General features: G+C 26.0%; 1 protein-coding gene across 2 annotated transcripts; it reads right to left on the bottom strand.

Moving 5' to 3' along the window:
- LOC145836054 (CD63 antigen-like) lies at positions 1–13,876 on the bottom strand. 2 transcript variants are annotated; one of them, XM_082943847.1, is made up of 8 exons: positions 13,798–13,876; positions 13,220–13,429; positions 12,729–12,803; positions 12,402–12,503; positions 9,700–9,736; positions 8,884–9,002; positions 5,364–5,447; positions 1–728 (listed from the first exon to the last, which is right to left on the bottom strand). In XM_082943847.1, the coding sequence occupies exons 1-8, from the start codon at positions 13,846–13,848 to the stop codon at positions 678–680; spliced, it is 729 nt and encodes a 242-aa protein (XP_082799973.1). In that variant the 5' UTR covers positions 13,849–13,876; the 3' UTR covers positions 1–677. The 2 variants fall into 2 exon arrangements, with proteins under 2 accessions (XP_082799973.1, XP_082799975.1); XM_082943849.1 differs by having other exon boundaries at positions 13,220–13,299; positions 13,798–13,873.
- Between the last annotated feature and the right edge of the window lie 4,204 nt (positions 13,877–18,080).

Raw genomic sequence — 18,080 nt, 5'->3', positions numbered from 1 at the left:
TTAGAACACGTTTTATTATTGAAAAAATTAAATTTACGATGTAAAAGAATTGTATTAAAGTTGCACAAATTTAATTAAATGAGTTTTAATTAGTTGAGTTAGGTCTTCAAGCAAACAAGTGTCAGTTTTAAACTAGCAACATCTACCCAAGAAAAGTTAAATTTTTCTTAAAGGTTACATACAAAGCTTAAAAATAGTATTTTTTAAATAAAATATTTTGTGTAAGAATTGGTAAGTTTGATATTACATAAAATAAGAAAAATAACTAAAAATATAATAAAAGCTTATTTTTAAACACTAAGTAAGATTTGTGTTTTAAAAAGATTTTATGCTGATAGAAAAAATAAAAAATTAAATAATCATATGGGACAATAACGGATAACCTTGTATTTTGAATAACTTTAGATTGATTTTAACTAAATGTTAATTTTAAAACACATTTTATAAGAATTTGAATTACCATGTAAATATAAATAAAAACCTTTTTAATTCAATTAATTAGTTTAAATATAGTAATTCTACCCTTTAGTATAAACTTTTAGGTATAAAAATTATCAAGCAAATTAATCATTGATGTTTTTCAAATTTTTCTTCATTTGTTTTAATAATTTTTATTAGTTTTGTTTATGACGATCAGAATGCAGTAAACTAATTAGGCTTCCATTTTTGACCACCCTTCATAAAAACTTTTTTTTATGAAAATAGCACACGAACGACACGCTTGTTATCTGTTTGTTTGGAAATGTAAATAGTTATTTAGAAACAAAGTTTGTAATTTGTTGAGATTTCTAACAAAAAACTATACAAAAAACATTAATATAAGTTTAAATAACGTCACACTTTTAATTTCAGACTTTTATTACAAACAAACTTCTTACTTTTTTAAAACCCTAGATGTAAAAACTTTTTAACTTTGGTTGTTTTCATATTCGAGTTTAAATGTGAAATGTAAGTAAAATGTATGGTAATGTAAGTAGGTGTTAGCTTTTCGGTGTAGAAAGAGTAAACTTTGTTTTAAAACAGTAAAGTACAGATTTTAATTAAGGTACGCACATTTGCATAGGTTTAAGGAACCTTATCGATGTTCTACCGTACTCAATTAACATTAAAAAACAGTTAACCGCTCTTATCAGTAATTAGCCATACGGGAAGTGCTCACAGGATTTGGTATACATAACACAAAATTTGTTAAATTCCAGACTTTGTTATTAATTTATTACTTTATTTATATCAGTTTTAACGTCAAAAAAAAGTCATACAATATGTTTTTTAGAAAACAAATATACAGATTTCAACTACTAAATAAAAAATGACTTTTCTTTCTTTCAAGATTTTAATATGCAAACTAAGTTTCGCTCACAGACCTCGTCAGTGCTTATATAAAAATCTTAAAAGATTTGTAACATTCATGGAAAACAGTACTAAAACAAATAAATGAAAACAATTTTTACTTAAAAAACAAAACGATTTAAATTTTAATCTAAAGGTTAAATTTATGGTTATATTTAAATTTTAGTTGTGTTTCAAAAATAAAAATTACAAAAAAATAAAATAATGATAAAAACCTAGATGTAAGCTTCTTTTTTTCTTCTAGTGAGTTTTCAAAATAAACATTGCTTAAATAAAAATGTAGTTGTTAGTAGTAAAAGAGGGATGGCTTCAGATTTCCAATACTTTTTTGAATTGCTTGAAAATCATGCAAATAATTTGCATGTTTGCTGAGTCAGCATTTTTTTATTTTTTGTATTTTATTATTTTAATTATAAAACTTTAATTTTCAATTTTTTTTTAATGTTTGGGTAAGGTGGCTTAGGGTTAAGCGTATAAAAAAAAAAAAACAACTTTCAAAGTATTTTGCTGACTCAGCAAATAAGCAAACTATTTACATGATTTTCAAGCAAGTCAAAAACAGTAGTGGAAATTTGAAGCTATCCGTAAAAGAGCTTCAAGTTAAAATACACTTAATGTAGCTAATTTTAATTGTGACGTAGATATCGAAAATTTAAAGAATTATATGCTTGTAATAACTATGAAAAATTTGAAGTTGTGCTTGAATAAATTTTATAAAAACTTTAAGTTTCCAGAAAATAGTAGCTACATAAAAACTTTTTAAGAGTATGTATAAAACCAATATTACGGACAACTTACAACTCAAGTTTTGGAGTTTAGTTTTTAGAAGTGGGGGCAGGAATAAAAGAGGTCGTATCGTTTATCTAATTTATAATTTTGTTTAACTTGCAATCTTCTTTAAAATGTTTCTCTATTAGTTTCAGAAAAGCTTAACCTATATTGGTTCTTACTGACTGGCAGTAGGGTAGGTTAAAGTAGATTGTTTTTCTTGTTCGTGTTGTTTTTTTTTTGTTTTGATTGCCTTAGCGATTTGAGTATTCAAATTTGTGTTTGAAATTGAAGTTAGTTAAAGCATTTTGGTATTTGGTTTTTGATTCTTTGAATTTTTTTCGGTTTTTGACAGTCTGTTGAGTCCTTTTCGATCACTTTCGGGAGGTTCTTTTTAATAATGGACGGATGGTTCGAAAAATTGTTAATATAATTGATGCTGGAGTTTCTTTTTTGGTATGGTTTGAATGTGTTGTTAGTAGTATCTAGGGATAAATCTTGGAAACTACATTTAGGCGCGCCTATATCAAACGTTATTTTAAAACTGAGTTCATTAAAAGTTTTTATTGTGTTCATTTTTAGTCTTTCTAGCTCTTGTTTACTTTTTCTGCTTGTTATTGCGAGGCCGTCAACTCTATAAAGTCCAATATCTTTATAGCTATATAAGTGCCTGAGTTTGCAAAAAGCATACAGACCTATTAGGTCTCAAAGTTTCGCGCCGAAGAATAAACCCATCGGTACATCAAATTGTCTGCTACTATCTTTTTTTACCCAGGTTCTGTTATCATAAGTACAATTGTTTTACATATATGCTCTATTAACTTAACATCTTCGTTTTTTACTTCTGTGTAGTTTTTTGCAAATTTATGGCTTTAGATTTATATTAATGATCATGACTGATGCTAGGATACAAATTAATATCAAAATTTACAAACATTTATCATTTATATTGTCAATATTGTTGCACAATTCTAACACTTCATACGAGTTCTTACATTAGGTTAAGTCCGATTTCCTTCTTATGTCACTAACAGTTTTTTCTAGTATTACTTTGCTTAGCAGTCCAACTTGGTTTTTTCCAGGGTTTAACGTTCTACATTCAGTTTCAAACGGGAATTTTGGTTTGTGATCATTTATGGTGACAAACGCATTGAATTTAGTGTATTTTAAAAAGTCTAAAAAAAGTCTATTTAAAGTCCCCTTTCTGCTAAACAGTCAGTAAAACAAAAAACATTTAAATAATTCATATAAATTTTGGTAAAAGCAGTGAGGTTAAAAATTCTTTACCAACAGTAACGTTGAATAAAGTTTAGTTTCATTTTTATTTCTGTAAACATTATCAAAACCAAAACATAAGATTGACAGCTACAACTAATAGCTTTATTTGTTGTTTGCTTCTATAAATAAAGAAACATACTCTTTTAGAAAAAAAAATTGGGCGAAAGTAGAAACTGCAACAGTCATAAAACGAACATCAGATTGAGAGCAAAATGAAAAAGAATAGCCATACAGAAACCATGAATAAAGAGCAAACCGAAAACGATTTATAGTACGTTCCAATAATAGAATAATTCAAATAAGTGTATAAACTAGAATAATAATAAAAAAATATGTAACATTATTTATAAAAAAATTAACTACTAAAAAATAAACTAATCCAAATACAGAAACGTGTAGTTAGGCTGCGCTTGAAAGAAGCTTAAAAGATAAAAAAATAAATATAAATTGTATCAAAAAAGCATTTTAGTTGATTGATTACGTATATGCAGTCTCAAAAATAAATCATTTCAACTACAAAATAGAAAAAATAGTAACATTTTTATAAAAAAGTTTTGCATACAATTTCATTTAACTATAGTATGAATAAGCTAAATTCAGTACTTTTTGGTGTAGATTTTATTTAACTTACACACACTTTTTAATGACTTTAAAATTTTATTTTCAAATGACTTTGCCTTTTATTATTTTTCATTTCTTTCAATAATTTATCGAGGTTTAAATAATTGTTATAATAATTAAGCTTTAAAAAAAGTTTTACAAAAGCACTCTTTACAAAAGTAATGTAATTGGTAATAAATTGAACAAAACGACTAAACTTTTTCTTTAATGTAGTTTAGTAAAATTATTCAGTCGTAATAGTGTTTTTCTTAAAAATAATGAACAATGATAATAAACATTAATTTACTTTAATCAGTTGGAAAAGTAGATTTTAATCACTTATGTATCTGCAGAGATTCATTACTACTTTTTTAATACAAAAAATAAATAAACGATGATTTAAAAATCTACCAGTTTATTGCAACATTTTGTTCAAATTAATTTCGGACAACAGTCCTTCATCAGTGAATTTTAAAACTGTTTTAAAGTTTTAAATTTTAAAACAGCAGTTTTAAAATTCACTGATGAAGGAATGTTGTCCGAAATTAATTTGAACAAAATGTTGCAATAAACTAGTAGATTTTAAAACCATCGTTTATTTATTTTTTGTAACTACTGATGCAGGGAAAAAAAATCACTAGTATAAACAATTGGCTTGTGTTCTGGACCGATTTGCGAATTATTTATAAATCTACTTTTTTAATAAAAAGAGCGCTTTTTTGGCATTATTTAATCAAATAACCTTTATGAAGAGTTGTAATTATTATTATTTTTAATTAAATAGAAGAATAGTGTATGTCAATTCTTAAAATTTTTCTACTTAAAACTTACTCTTAAATCAATAAGTTGTTACATTCAACACTTTAAAGAAAATTATTTTTCTAATAAAATATGATAAAAATCATAAAAACCTAAAAACGTTATATAAAGATTATTTTTAAATGTCATAAGATAATATATATATATTAAGTTATGGTGTAAACACATAAATAACAGCAAGCAAATATAACACTATATACTTATTTTGTACACAGTGATTCACGCTACAAAGTTGAAAAAAATAATTTTAGTGATCAATATTTTTAGCGTGAAAAGTAGTGTCAAATTCGTTTGACGTTATTTCTTATGAATCCTAATCTATATAGTAACTCTTTTGTAAAAAGAAGGAACGCCTCTTTATAAAAGATATAAACAATAAAAATTTATCGTCGCAATAGAATAAGTTAAAAAACTGACTTATTATTGAAAAAAAAATAGTGGGGTTTAAATTTGTTTAAAATTAAATGAATATTTTAGTTATGCTAATTTATAATTTGCAAACTATTTAGAAATATTTTCTGCTCGTATACTATCATTTAAAAACATACCATGATAATTACTGAGATAAAGAATCCAATTGTAAAGTAAACAGAGTTTGTTTTGATAAATTCTCTCATCTTCTGCTTACACCCCTGTTCAAAAGAATGGACTGACAAACATTTTAAAAAGTTTTATTATGGAATATGTTATTAAATTTCAGACAACAAATAAAAAACTATTTTGAGCTAATTTCAGTTTACAAAGAAACAGTTCATTTTTTTCATCGACTGAAATGTTTAAATAGGTTAACAGTGAAGTGTTGTTAACACTAGTTAAAAATAAAATGTATAAATTTAACTTTTTTTCAAGTTTAATATAAGTTGTTACTTTCAAATGTTTAGCGTAATGATCTTTCAGTAGTTTATTAACATAATTTTATGCTTTCAGTTTGGTATTAGTTTACTTAAACTGGCAAGAGCTGAGTAGGGGTTCACTTTTACCAAAATGATAACATAACTAGATTTTTGATGTTTAATTTTGTTACAGCGTCGGCATACTTGCTTAAAGATCTTAACTATTTTCCATCACTTAATGAATATAATGATGATATTTTTAACCTTGTGAGCGTTTGCTATACGACGTGACACCAAGGTTCTTTTTATAACTTAAAGGATATTATTTTAAAGCAATTTAAATTCAATTGCTTTGAGAGCTTGTAGAAAAACTTTTAATGTAGTTTTTTTTTCATGAAGTTAAAAAAATACTTAATTGTTATAGATAGAGGAAAGAGTAAGTTTTTTACTTTTAAAAAGTTTTTCAAAAGTATTAATTAGTAAAATATGGTAATCTATGCGAGTTTTTTTAGTACTTACAAGTTTAAAGGTATCTTGTTTTAATTATACACTAGAACAGAAATCGACAAACTGCGGCCCATGGGCCAAATTCGGCCTTCAAAGCCAATATCTTCTGCCTGCGGGGTAAACATTTTACTTTTCAGCTTAATACATACTTTTATTCAAACAATACAGAGAAACAAAAATTTGCAACTAGACTCTTAATTTGGTAATTAATCATTAATAAAGCTATAAGAAAATATTGTAATAAAAATTGGGTTGTTCACACCAATTCGATCATCAGACCACAAGCCATCGGTGTAGACCGAGACCGATTTCGTCCTGATAAGGACTCATTAGTCAGCCTCAATCGAAGAACTTGCAGTCATCAATCTACAAACGGTTCATATATGCAAGCATGATGCAACCAATTCCTGGTAATGATCAGTGACGTCAGCATTGTCTTTTGCCGTGCAACGTTCAATACATTGTCCACTATGCAAGACATCTAGTACGCTTGTATTAAAAAATACGATCAACAAAAACATCGGCCAAAGTCTGCCAAGAAATTTTAGCGGAAGAATTTTAGAACCGGATTTACTTTAAATTTGTAACTAATCACGGGCCAGTCATATTTACCCAGCGGGTCGTAATTTGTCCACCCCTAGTCCAGAGTTATAATTTTTTCAGTTATACAAGACGTTGATAAACTTTTTTTAGTTGAACAGTCATTTATTTATAAGGTTTTTTATTCTTTTTGTTACTTATATTAACAATTTCATTGTTAGAATTTCTAGAAAACGTAATTGTACTGCTTCAATTTAGCAATGATCTCCGGGTAGGAGTCTAATATGCACGGAGGGAGATTTTTGCACGAAGACACTTTTGCACGGCGTCAATTTTACATGAGGGGCTACTTTTGCACGGGTTGAAAAATTTTTCAAATTTTATTTTTGAATTAACCTAACTTTTTTATTAACATTTTTTTAAATACAATTTTTACCCCTAACCTTTATCATCGGTCGGTAATTTGAATTTGGCTTTTTATTATTTATACTTTTTTTTTTGATTACTAATTTTTATTAGATTTTTTTTTCTTTCACTGTTAACCCTAACCGTTATACTCGGTCAGTAACTTTTTTTCTTTTTTTAATAGTTTGTTGTCTTTTTTTTTTCTAGTTTTTTTAATAATTTTATTTTGGTTATATTTTTTTGTTTATTTTTACTATCACTGTTACCCCTAGCCCTTATTCTCGGTCGGTAACTTTGTAGTCCTCCAGGGTCTGTGGTAGGAACTACCTTTAATTGGGGAAAGTCCCCTTTTTTTTGCTAAACGCTTAGCGCGTTTAGCTCTTAAGGTTTTTACTGAATTTACCTTACTCATTAGGTTTAACTTAGTAATTAATAAGTATGTAGTAAACTTAATATATATAATTTCTTTAATGAAGTGAGTTTATTGAAAACGTGATGTTAATGTGAAAATTAGGAAGTAGAAATAATAAAGCAGCCAATTTATCAGTATAATAAAACTGCGAATATAAACACAACAAGTAAACACGAAATGCTACAAATTAAAATGTCTTAATAATGTTCTTAAAGTGTCTGGATGACACAATCTTAAACACAAAATAGGTCTTACTAAAAATACTACTAATAATACAGAGTCTTAATATATATCGTGCTTCATGCGTAAAGATGGCTAAACTAAGCACAATATAATACGATAATGCAAATAAACATCAAGATCTTATAAACAAATATAATAAAAAGTTCTTATAATCAATTTTGTGCCTCTCGCACGGTCTTATGGCTTAACTGAGCGAAATAACAAATAATGCTAAAGTTTTATTGTGTGTTGATTTGATAAACAATCGTCTAACGCCCCCTGGCGGTCATTTAAAAACAACAAAATATACATTTTGTTACAACTTAAAAAAAAAAAATTTAAACAACTTATCTTTTGGTTTTTTACTTTTTGTTTTTTTTTTATTTTTTAATTATTTTTATTTTTTACTCTCGTGCAAAAGTGACCCCCCGTGCAAAAATGTCTTCTTGCATATTTTACCCGTTGCCAATCTCCAACCTTTACTTAAAGGACTTTTAGATTGAGTAAAAAAAGTTGAGGCGTATTAATACTTTTAAATGAAATATTTATTGAATTTTTTATAGTTTTTAAAATGTGTAGGTGTTAAATTTGCATGTGTAATAATTTTTATGAGTTGCATTTGAATAAGTGACACTTTTGCTCGGATCAATTTTGTGAAACTAAGTAACCTTTAAAATAAACATTTTTAAATTAAACAGTTTAATGACATATACGTTTGTTATAAACATTTTTGAATTTAATTTGAACTTAATAAAACTGAGTTTTTATCTAACATAAAGTATATTAAAATTAAATTAAAAATAACTTAGAATAAAAATTTCATCTATAAAAAATTAAGAATTATGCTAAACTGTCACTCGTACAATCTTTACCCGTCTTCAGTTTAAACTGTTTAATGCAGTTTTCTTAAACATTTAAGTTATTTAATATAACATTTCACAATTTTACTAAATTCATAGTAAGATATGTGTTTAATATTTTTCAGATTTGTTTTGTAGGATCAATTTTTTGTAAGAATAGCGTTTCTGCGATCAAGTCTTTAATATTGAACATCAAAGTGATCATTATTTTTTTATAAACGATATTTTCAAAAAAAAAGTTTAGTTCTCACTAAAATTCACTTACAATTATAAAAATAAACTTACTAACTGAATTATGAAACAACTCCTTTCTTTTAGTTAGAGGCACTGTTCCGTTTTGACAATCTTGTACTTTTACGTCTGGCAAACAGCAACTTTTTGGTACTTTATCAGGTAATTTTGTTGAATCTGTGGTTTTAAAGATTGTTATAAATATTCTTTTATAATTGTAATGTATTTTTTTCAAGACGTTAACATATTTAACATTTATTTCGTTCAAGGGTAGTTGTATATATTAGTTTAACAATAGTGGTTAAATGACTATTAAAATTCAGAAAACTCTAATTCCAATAAATCAATTGCTTTAAAAAAATTTTAAAGGTCCACAACTCGAAAAGTAACAAATATTGAAAAATTAAAGTGCTTGTTTGTCTGATTAACAGCTACAAATACTTTTTTTGTTTTTACAAAACTTTGACACTTTTTAAGATATGCCTAAAATAAATAAAAAGTATAGCATTTTTTAGTAATTTTCAAAAATCCTTTTATATAATTAATTTTATTTGCAAAATAAAAAAGTTTTTGAAGGTATTAGTTAGACCTATAAGAACTGTTATAGGTTTTTCTAAAAAATACTACGTTATGAGTTGTAGCTCATTTATTTGTTTTTAAGAAATTGAATTGTCGGAACTTGAATTGCCCGAACTTGAATAGTCGTCCACTTAACAGTATTCTATAATATTTCACCAAACTTATAGAGTATAAAAAGTAAAAACATTTTCAGCGTGTGTCTTCTTAACAAAGTTTTAATCTATGATATAGTTAATTCTTAAATTAGTTATATGAATAGTTAAACAATTTTAAACAACATTTAGTTTCAACTTACTGTAATCGAGAGGTGAATTATTCCCACAGCAATCTAACTGAAATAAGATTTTACAGTTTTATCTTTGATTTTTATTACTTAAAAAACATTTGAACCATTATAAATTTTGGCAAAGGGTCAAAATTGCACTAAGACAGATTTGCACGAGTGGACAAGATTACACGAAGGGACGAAATTACACGAATATAATTTTGCAGCAAGTGTCAATTTTACACGAGTTACAGTTTTGCACGGAGCGTAATTTTTGCATGAGAGTAAAAAAAGCAGTAACAAGAAGTTATAAAAAAATACAGAAGAAAACTAAAATATATATTAATAAAAATAACAAGGAGAAGGAAAAAATTACCGACCGAGGGTAAGGGTTAGGGGTAAAAGTGATAGTAAAATAAAATCAATAAAAATTACTTTGAAAAAAAAACAAGCAAAATAAATTAATCAAAAAAAAAAGCTACCGACCGAGGGTAAGGGTTAGGGTTAACAGTGATAGTAAAAATTATATAAAAACAAACAATAGATAATAAAAAAATGGTTAAAAAAAAAGTAAAAAGAAAAATATAAGTTACCGACTGAGGGTAAGGGTTAATGGTAAAAGTTATAGTAAAAACGAAAAAATAAAAATAAATATTATTAATAACAATTAATTTTTTTTTAATTCAACCCATGCAAAAGTGTGTTTGTGCAACTATCTTCGTGCAATTTTGTCACCTCGTGCAAAAGTATCTTCGTGCAACTTTGTCCCCTCGTGCAATTTTTACGCCCGCGCAAATTTGACAGCTGAACATAAACTATAATATAACTCGTCCTGGACAAGACGTTAAACGGTATCCTGTGGTGTGCGACACGATAACCGAAAGGTTTTTACGTGCATCAGGTCCTAGGGCCAAATATTTTGAGCGTCTTTTTTGTCGTTCAATAAACAATATATATAACTAAAAAAATGCTTAGTTTAAATCATTAATTGTTTGAATTAATAAAATCACTAAACAATGCTTTTTATTAAAGTAGTGTTAAAGACTAACGTTACAACTTTTTAGTATGCATAAATACTTTATTTTAGAATAAATAGTTCTATGGTTTTATGAATGATCGTTATTAGAGTTATTATTTTTCTAATTTAAAACATTAACGGATTTAATAAAAAAAAAAATTAAAGACACAATGTTTTATCTTATTTTCTACTATTGTTTCTATCTAGTTTAAGTATATCAAATTAAAGGAGCATATACTTATTTATTAATAATATAAACTATTTCGATAACTACTTTGTTTACTGAACGACATAAATTGCAATTAAAATATTTGGTCCTGGGACCTTGTGTACGAAGGAATCTTTCGATTATCGAGTCATACACCTTTTTTATACAGTTTAATGACATACTTAAAATCTTTTGATAGCTTAAAGAGTTAATTAATTACGAAAGTTCAACGATAAACAGAAGTTTGTACTCTGCAATAAAAATAACATGTTTGATATAATTGTTGATTAAGAATTTTAAAATGACTTCCTTTACTTTTTGTGTTAAACAAATACTAAACGTTATAAAACATGCAGTACTCATAAAAACAGCATATAGTAGCTGAAATTAAAGTAATGACATTAAAAGTTTTTGTGAGTATTAAATGGACATTTACGTCAATTCAAATTTTCTATTTTTAAAATATATTTACCTAATCAAGTATTTTTTTTCTTTAATATGGCGGTATTGTGGTACAATGAATTTTTAAAGCACTAGCTTATGCTTTATTTTAATACTATACATTAAAATCTTAAATAATAGTAAAATCAATAAAAAATATAAACAGTATTATTTTCAGTTTTATTATATTTTCTCTTACACAGTGTATTTTTTATTCGATGTTTTAATGTTGTATTTGTTATGAATCTATTGTTTAGTATTAAAAAGATACTAATAAAATTTAAGTAATTCTGTTTTATGACTTGCCAGAACAGAGTATTACTTTTACATTTTTAATGTTGCTTCATAACTTTTTATTTTAGTTAAAAGTATTTAAAAATATATATATTTAAGTCTTAATTATAGTTGAACCTTTTTTATTATTTTGGATTGATGATTCTTAAAAATTTTAACTTATTTATATACTTGATAAAACTTTAACTTTAGAAAATGAATTCGGCTAATGACTAGAAAAGGTACGTTTAGAACAGTTTTTCACATAAGTTATTAGATGACAGTAGGTAATTATTTAACTTGCTATTTTTTTCTGTACTTTGATTGATTAGACTTAAACGGTGGTTTGTCGTGACTATGGCTGCCTAATGACTCCTAATTAAAACGAAACAGATCACATAATGTCACGTGGATTGTAGTTGATGGTCGTAGGGTACAGTCAAGCGCTTATTGTATGATAACGAAATCATCTCAGTTTTGCTGATGATAGCCGAAATGTTGCTTTTAGTTAGCAGATAAATGAGCGTTAACTAGAATCTCATATCAAACTTACAATAACTTAGACTTTAAAAGGTAATCAAAATAATTGCGTCAGATTTTTGACTTTACCCACAATTGGTAGTTTTAGTACTAATGAAGTATAAACAACGGCTTATTGTGACTATGTCTGCCTGATAAACTTAATCAGGATGAATTAGATAGCAGTACATTATGTGCTTAAATATAAATTACGCTATACTTATTTCAAATGCAGCTTAAAATTATATATGGAATAAGTGTTTTAAAATTTACGTATTTTTGAATTGTATCCACAACAGCTTGAGCAGACTCAATTTTCTCATCATAGTTTTTTACAATATTTCCAAAATACTTATCAATTTCTTCATTATATCCCTGAAAAAAATACTTTTTTATTCAGCTATAATTAATACTTTCAAAAGAACTAAAATTAAAAATTAATTAATTCAGTTTTTTAATAATTAATATTTTTGCTAGTAATTAAGGATTTCTATAAGCAATTGCTTTTGTAAGTTTGTTTTTAATGTAATTTTTTTAAATATATTTTTATTAACTTATTACAAATTAGGATGAAAATTTAGAGTAACAATAGGTACTTACCTTTCTACCATACACAAGAGATAAAACAGCGATTGTGATTTGTGCAGCTATAAGGAGTACCATAAATATAATGTACTGTGAAGTTTTGATTTTATATAATTCCAACAGTATAAAAAAATCTAAATAAACTACAAAATTATTTTGAGTTAACTTTTACATTATCTTAACAACTAACTTAAAACAAAATTAGCTACGTAAACTAAATTTATAACACTTTAAATGGTACATAAGCCTAAAATAAGTTTTTTTATATAAATCTTTGATATGAACCATTAAAATTAGTTTCAAATTTTAGCCTAACTTGTAAAAATTGGTTTTAATTTTTGGCAGCTTTAGTTTAGTAGTAAAAAAATAATTAGCTAATTTGTATAACACTATATTCAATTTAAAAAACTAAAGTATATTACTAGATTTATTAAGTTTCTAAACATGATTGTTCTTAACTAAGTTGTGGTTTATTTGTCTAAATCTAATTTTGCAATTAAACTAACCAAATTTAGTAAGCACTTTGTTTCAGTTATGATTCCACAAATTCCAACAAAAGAGATTAAAAATATAAAACTTCCAACACCTAATAAAACAATTGAGATCAAACCAAGCTGTTGCTTAGTAAGATCAGGGGCCAATGAGAAGACAATGTCATGAATCTGAGGCACTAACTGAACTACTAAGCCAACTATTACCATTAGAAGACCAGCAATCTTAATAATTTTTTACTTTGACATATTGCAATAGATTTTTGAATAATAAAAAAATAGCTTATTGTTAGTTTTTAGAATAATTTAAAAAGTTTAAATGCAGTAAACTTACCTAAAATTTGAAAAAAAAAGATATATGTATAACTACAGCTTCATAATTTAAGTCTATAGTCAAAATTTTGAATATAAGTACCAAGTTTTTATTTTTAGCACAATTTTTTAAAATGTTTAATTTTCTTTTTAATAATAAATACAACATTTTTTAACACAAATACTTTATTCAACCGTATACGTTTGGCTACCTATAAAATTTTAACAATTATGTGTCTAACAAGTTTTAGGCTATAGTTAAAACATTAACTGCAACTTACTACTAAGAATGTGTTCAATGTATAAAACAGAACAATCAGACAGTTTTTCATCCTAACATAAATTCTTTAAACAAAGTCTGTTAGTTTTAGAATATTAATCATAAAAAAGACATATAAGATTAGACATACGTTATAACTTAAATTCATAAGTGGTTTAACTGTTAATAAAAGAGATTTTTAAGCTTTAAAATGTTGTGTTTAAATACAAAACTTACATGAAAAACTTAAAACTTTTTTATAAATTATCTAAAATGATAATAAAAAAACTGAACAAAACCTACGTAAAACTTTTGTCTATTTAACTAATTTAAATTTAGATAAAACTAAATTTATTATTATATATAATAAAATTCAAACTTTTTGAAAGCTTTTAGAGAGAGTAAAATTGAATATGTATATATTTATTTAAATTTCCTAAGAGAGATGTTTAACAAAAAATACTTTTAAAAATTAAAATCGAGCTTGAAATTTTTTATTTAGTTTTTTAAGGGAGTTGTTATAATAATATAAGAAAAACTGTTTTAAATAATACTGACTAAAACAAATTCTTTTTTTAATCTTAATGCTAAACAAAAGTTTGAAAACAAATAGAAATTTATCTAATTTTAAAATAAGTAAGCATTAATGTTTTGCATACCATCTTATTATAAATATCAAACATCATAATGTTAGGCATAATGACGTAGAGATAGACACTCGTGACGCAACTATTTTCCAAATTAAAGTTAAGCTATATAGGGATGTTAATATGTTAACCATGTTAAGTGAAAACTTCATTTTAACAAACAAAATCTTATAAAATTTAAAACTTTAAACTGTTATTGTAAAAGTTTTCAAATTTTATAAGAACTGGTTTGTAAAATGAAGTTTTCACTTAACATAGTTAACATATTTACAGTGTACAAAAAGACACAAAATTTTAAAACTAAAGTTCACAAATGTAAAGATAAAATAGAATTATTAAACTGTTATAGTAAAAGTTTTCATAATTCTACTTTATCTTTACATTTGTAAAACAAAAACTTGAACTATACTTTTTATGCTCTAATGTAACTAGCACTTTTTAAACTTTAGTTTTAAAATTTTGTGTCTTTTTGTACACTGTTTTTGATACAGTCTTAAAATATAAATAATAGCTTAAATTTATGATAAAATATTTGTTTATTTAAAACATATGTTAAAAATTGCTAGTATGTACTGTGAAATGTTAGATCCTAATTTGGCATATAATAAAAACCTCCTGCATTTAAAAGTACAGTATTTTCTTACATAAGTTTATTAAGTTTTACTGGATTAATTAAAAATAAAAAGCTAATTTTGTTTAACTTTTTATGTCAGATGGTTTTTTTCATAATTTAAATACACTTTAATTACAAAAATACCAACACAAAATTTACACAAATTAAAATAAAGCTGTTATTGTTAATTTTCATTGAACTCAGTAAATCAAATAATACAAAGCTTTTAACCTAAAGCTATCAATAAGTCGAATCATCTCAAAGTTCGGAGTATACCAATATTGGCTTGAACCAGGGGCGTCGCGTGTGGTTGAACGCTGGAGCTGCTGCTCCACCTAAAAAAAAAAGTTAAAGCATACAAAAAGTTTAAGTTTTAGAGTTTAAGCTTTTAAACACGCTGCTTTATATCGAACCCTATTTTAGCTGTACTACCCCAAACCACAAAAAATAACTCTTTGTTCAAGGTTAGAAATTAAGCTTGAAAATGACGTAGAATTGTTTATGGTAGCCTAAAACACAAGAAAGTTATGGTATTATGAAGTTGTACAAAAATTACAGCCAAATGTGTACATGACCGTCGTTAATTTCCCTGCTAAATTAGTTTTTATTTTATTTTTCATTTGATAATCAAGTTGTTCCTAAAGTTAGAGCAGCAAGCTCAATCTGTGTCAGCTGGATCTTAAACGTTTTCAAGTTTTCAATAAAAAAAATTTTGAAAAGCTGAATTCTGGAGCTGCATAACTTTCAGCACCATGTGAATTAAATCATGTTCGATGTTAAAAAATAACTACAACGCAAGAACAATAAGACAAGTTGAACTCGAGCAGGTGAAATCGAACAACGGCAACTCGAGCAGGGAAACTCGAGCAGAGTAACTCGAGAAGGGGCAACTCGAACAGAGGCAACTCGAGCAGGGCAACTCGAATTAGTAAAGGGTAATGATATATATTTTTTTTAAAGTATAGTAATTTTTAATTTTTGACATAAGATGTGTTTAAGCTAATTTCTAAAAGATTATTTAGCTTAAAAGTTTGACGATTTTTTTATTTACAACTATGCTTTTAATTTAAATGCTTCAAACTCGGAACAAAATGCTTCAAACTTGACAATGAAACCTGCAGCATCCCCTAACAAAAAGACCACGCGACGCCACTGGCTTGAACTAGTTAACTTTTAATCAACTCAAAGTTATTCAAGTTATTTGTGTTATCTAAATGATTTTTTTTATAATTTCATAACTTCATGGAGATTTTATAGAAGTTTTTTTTAGTTTTTTAAAGTAAAAATACTTTTACCTTGTTATGGTAGTTATTAAAAAAATAAATGTATACTCACTTATTAGTAATTTTTTTCTCAATTATAAGGTAACTAACGTTAATACGTTTAAAAATTATCTAAGACTTCAACTTATTATATTTTGCAGTTACGCTAAAAGTATTGAACTTTAAAAGTAGTGAATAATAATTAAAAGATTAATTTTTAATTGGGCTTGAAATTAAAAATTATTTACAACAGCTCTTTTGGCATTGAATTTAAATTAACATGTATAAGAAGAGAGCCCAAGCCTGGGCTTTCATATGCCGTGAGACAAGCTCAAGTTTAACATAAGATTTGATCATACCAATTTGTTCATCAGACCACAAGCCTTCAAAAGACTGAGACCGATTTCGTCCTTATAAGACTCTTTAGTCAGTCACAACCTAAAAACTTGCAGAAATCAATCTACAATCGGTTTATCACGTTTTCACATGAAGCAACTTTTTGTTGATATTGATCAGTGAAGTCAGCATTGACTTTTGCCGTGCAACATCAGTTAGGCAAAACAGCTGGTACGCTGTATTGTACAATACGAGTCAAAAGTCAATGCTGACGTTTTTTTCTTGGTTTTAGCAAACTTTTGATCTTGTTTAAACATTTTTATAAAAGATAATTTTTAAGTTTAAAAATGTTTAGTTTACTTGTAAGAACTTTGAGTGTATAAAGGTGTTAGCATTAAATTTTATTTGAATTTTTTTGATTTAGAGTCTTTAAAGTTTTAAAGATTTTCTAATATAAAGAAGTATTTCATTAGAAAGTTCAAATTTTAATAGGTACACTGGTGTCGACACTAGTGAAGTCGTAAGGGGTACGGAGCAATATTAACTGCCTTGGTTACAGCTATCTCTCATACTTCTTTAAAATTTCCTTATTTTTTAAGTTTTAAGGTGTCTGTATATTTAAATGTAAAATTCGATAACATTTGATATAGTTTAACTTGCTCTCTACTCCCTAACTCTCTAATGAAGTCATTATGCGTTTTCGCTAGGGTCGGTATTTTTATAAGCGATGTTTTTTTATTCTTTAACTTTATTTTCAATTGACATTATTTATTTTTTTAGCGGGTGGCATTTTTATTGGTCATCTAGTTGCAGCAGAATGTTTTTGAAAAAGAACTGCTAAAACTGCTCATTTTTTATAGTGAGGTTGTCTTAGTACTTTTGAAAGTTATTCATTCTCTAAAGCAAAACAAAGTATTTGCTACAATAACAAACACTAAATATTTAAATATATAAACAGGTTTCCTAATCTAAGCAAGTTGTTAAAACGTTTAATAACTTTGTATTTTTTAGGTATTATAGCATAAAAATTGTATCTGTTATATATTTCTTCTAAATAAATAAGTTATTTATTAAGTTACAGTAAGAACTTTTCGATAATAAAAAGTTAAAAACATATGTAGTATTAAGATATACTATACAAAGATATGGTTTGAAAAATTTACTTAATTTTTTATATAGCAAAGCTTAATTTTAAGTATTTCACGTAACTATTATACTCAAAAAAAACTATTTTACATAAAAAAGTTTAGCTCATAATCACAATTTTTATTTTTAGTTAATATATATATCTTTATGTTATTCCTAGTAAATGAATATAACAAATATTAAACAATGTTTGTGCTTACCATATAGCTACAACAACATAAAACATTTAAGTGAAAAAACTTGTTAAAACACTGCCATTGTTTTTAAAAATCTGCACCTGGTGGTCAATAAAATCAAGTTG

The sequence above is a fragment of the Thalia democratica genome, chromosome 5 (genome assembly GCF_965202585.1).
Source record: "Thalia democratica chromosome 5, ktThaDemo2.hap1.1, whole genome shotgun sequence".
NCBI lineage: Eukaryota > Metazoa > Chordata > Thaliacea > Salpida > Salpidae > Thalia > Thalia democratica.
The sequence above is the reverse complement of the archived record's forward strand: the minus strand, read 5'-3'. Positions and strand labels throughout refer to the sequence as shown.

What these genes read in the sequence shown, in the direction of transcription:
- LOC145836054 (XM_082943847.1), bottom strand. Translation starts at nt 13,848, where the DNA reads ATGAAAAACTGTCTGATTGTTCTGTTTTATACATTGAACACATTCTTA. An exon ending in CAAAGTGCTTACTAAATTTG is followed by an intron (nt 12,804 to 13,219) that starts GTTAGTTTAATT and finishes AAAACTTCACAG; the next exon opens with TACATTATATTTATGGTACT. An exon ending in TGGATACAATTCAAAAATAC is followed by an intron (nt 9,737 to 12,401) that starts GTAAATTTTAAA and finishes ATCTTATTTCAG; the next exon opens with TTAGATTGCTGTGGGAATAA.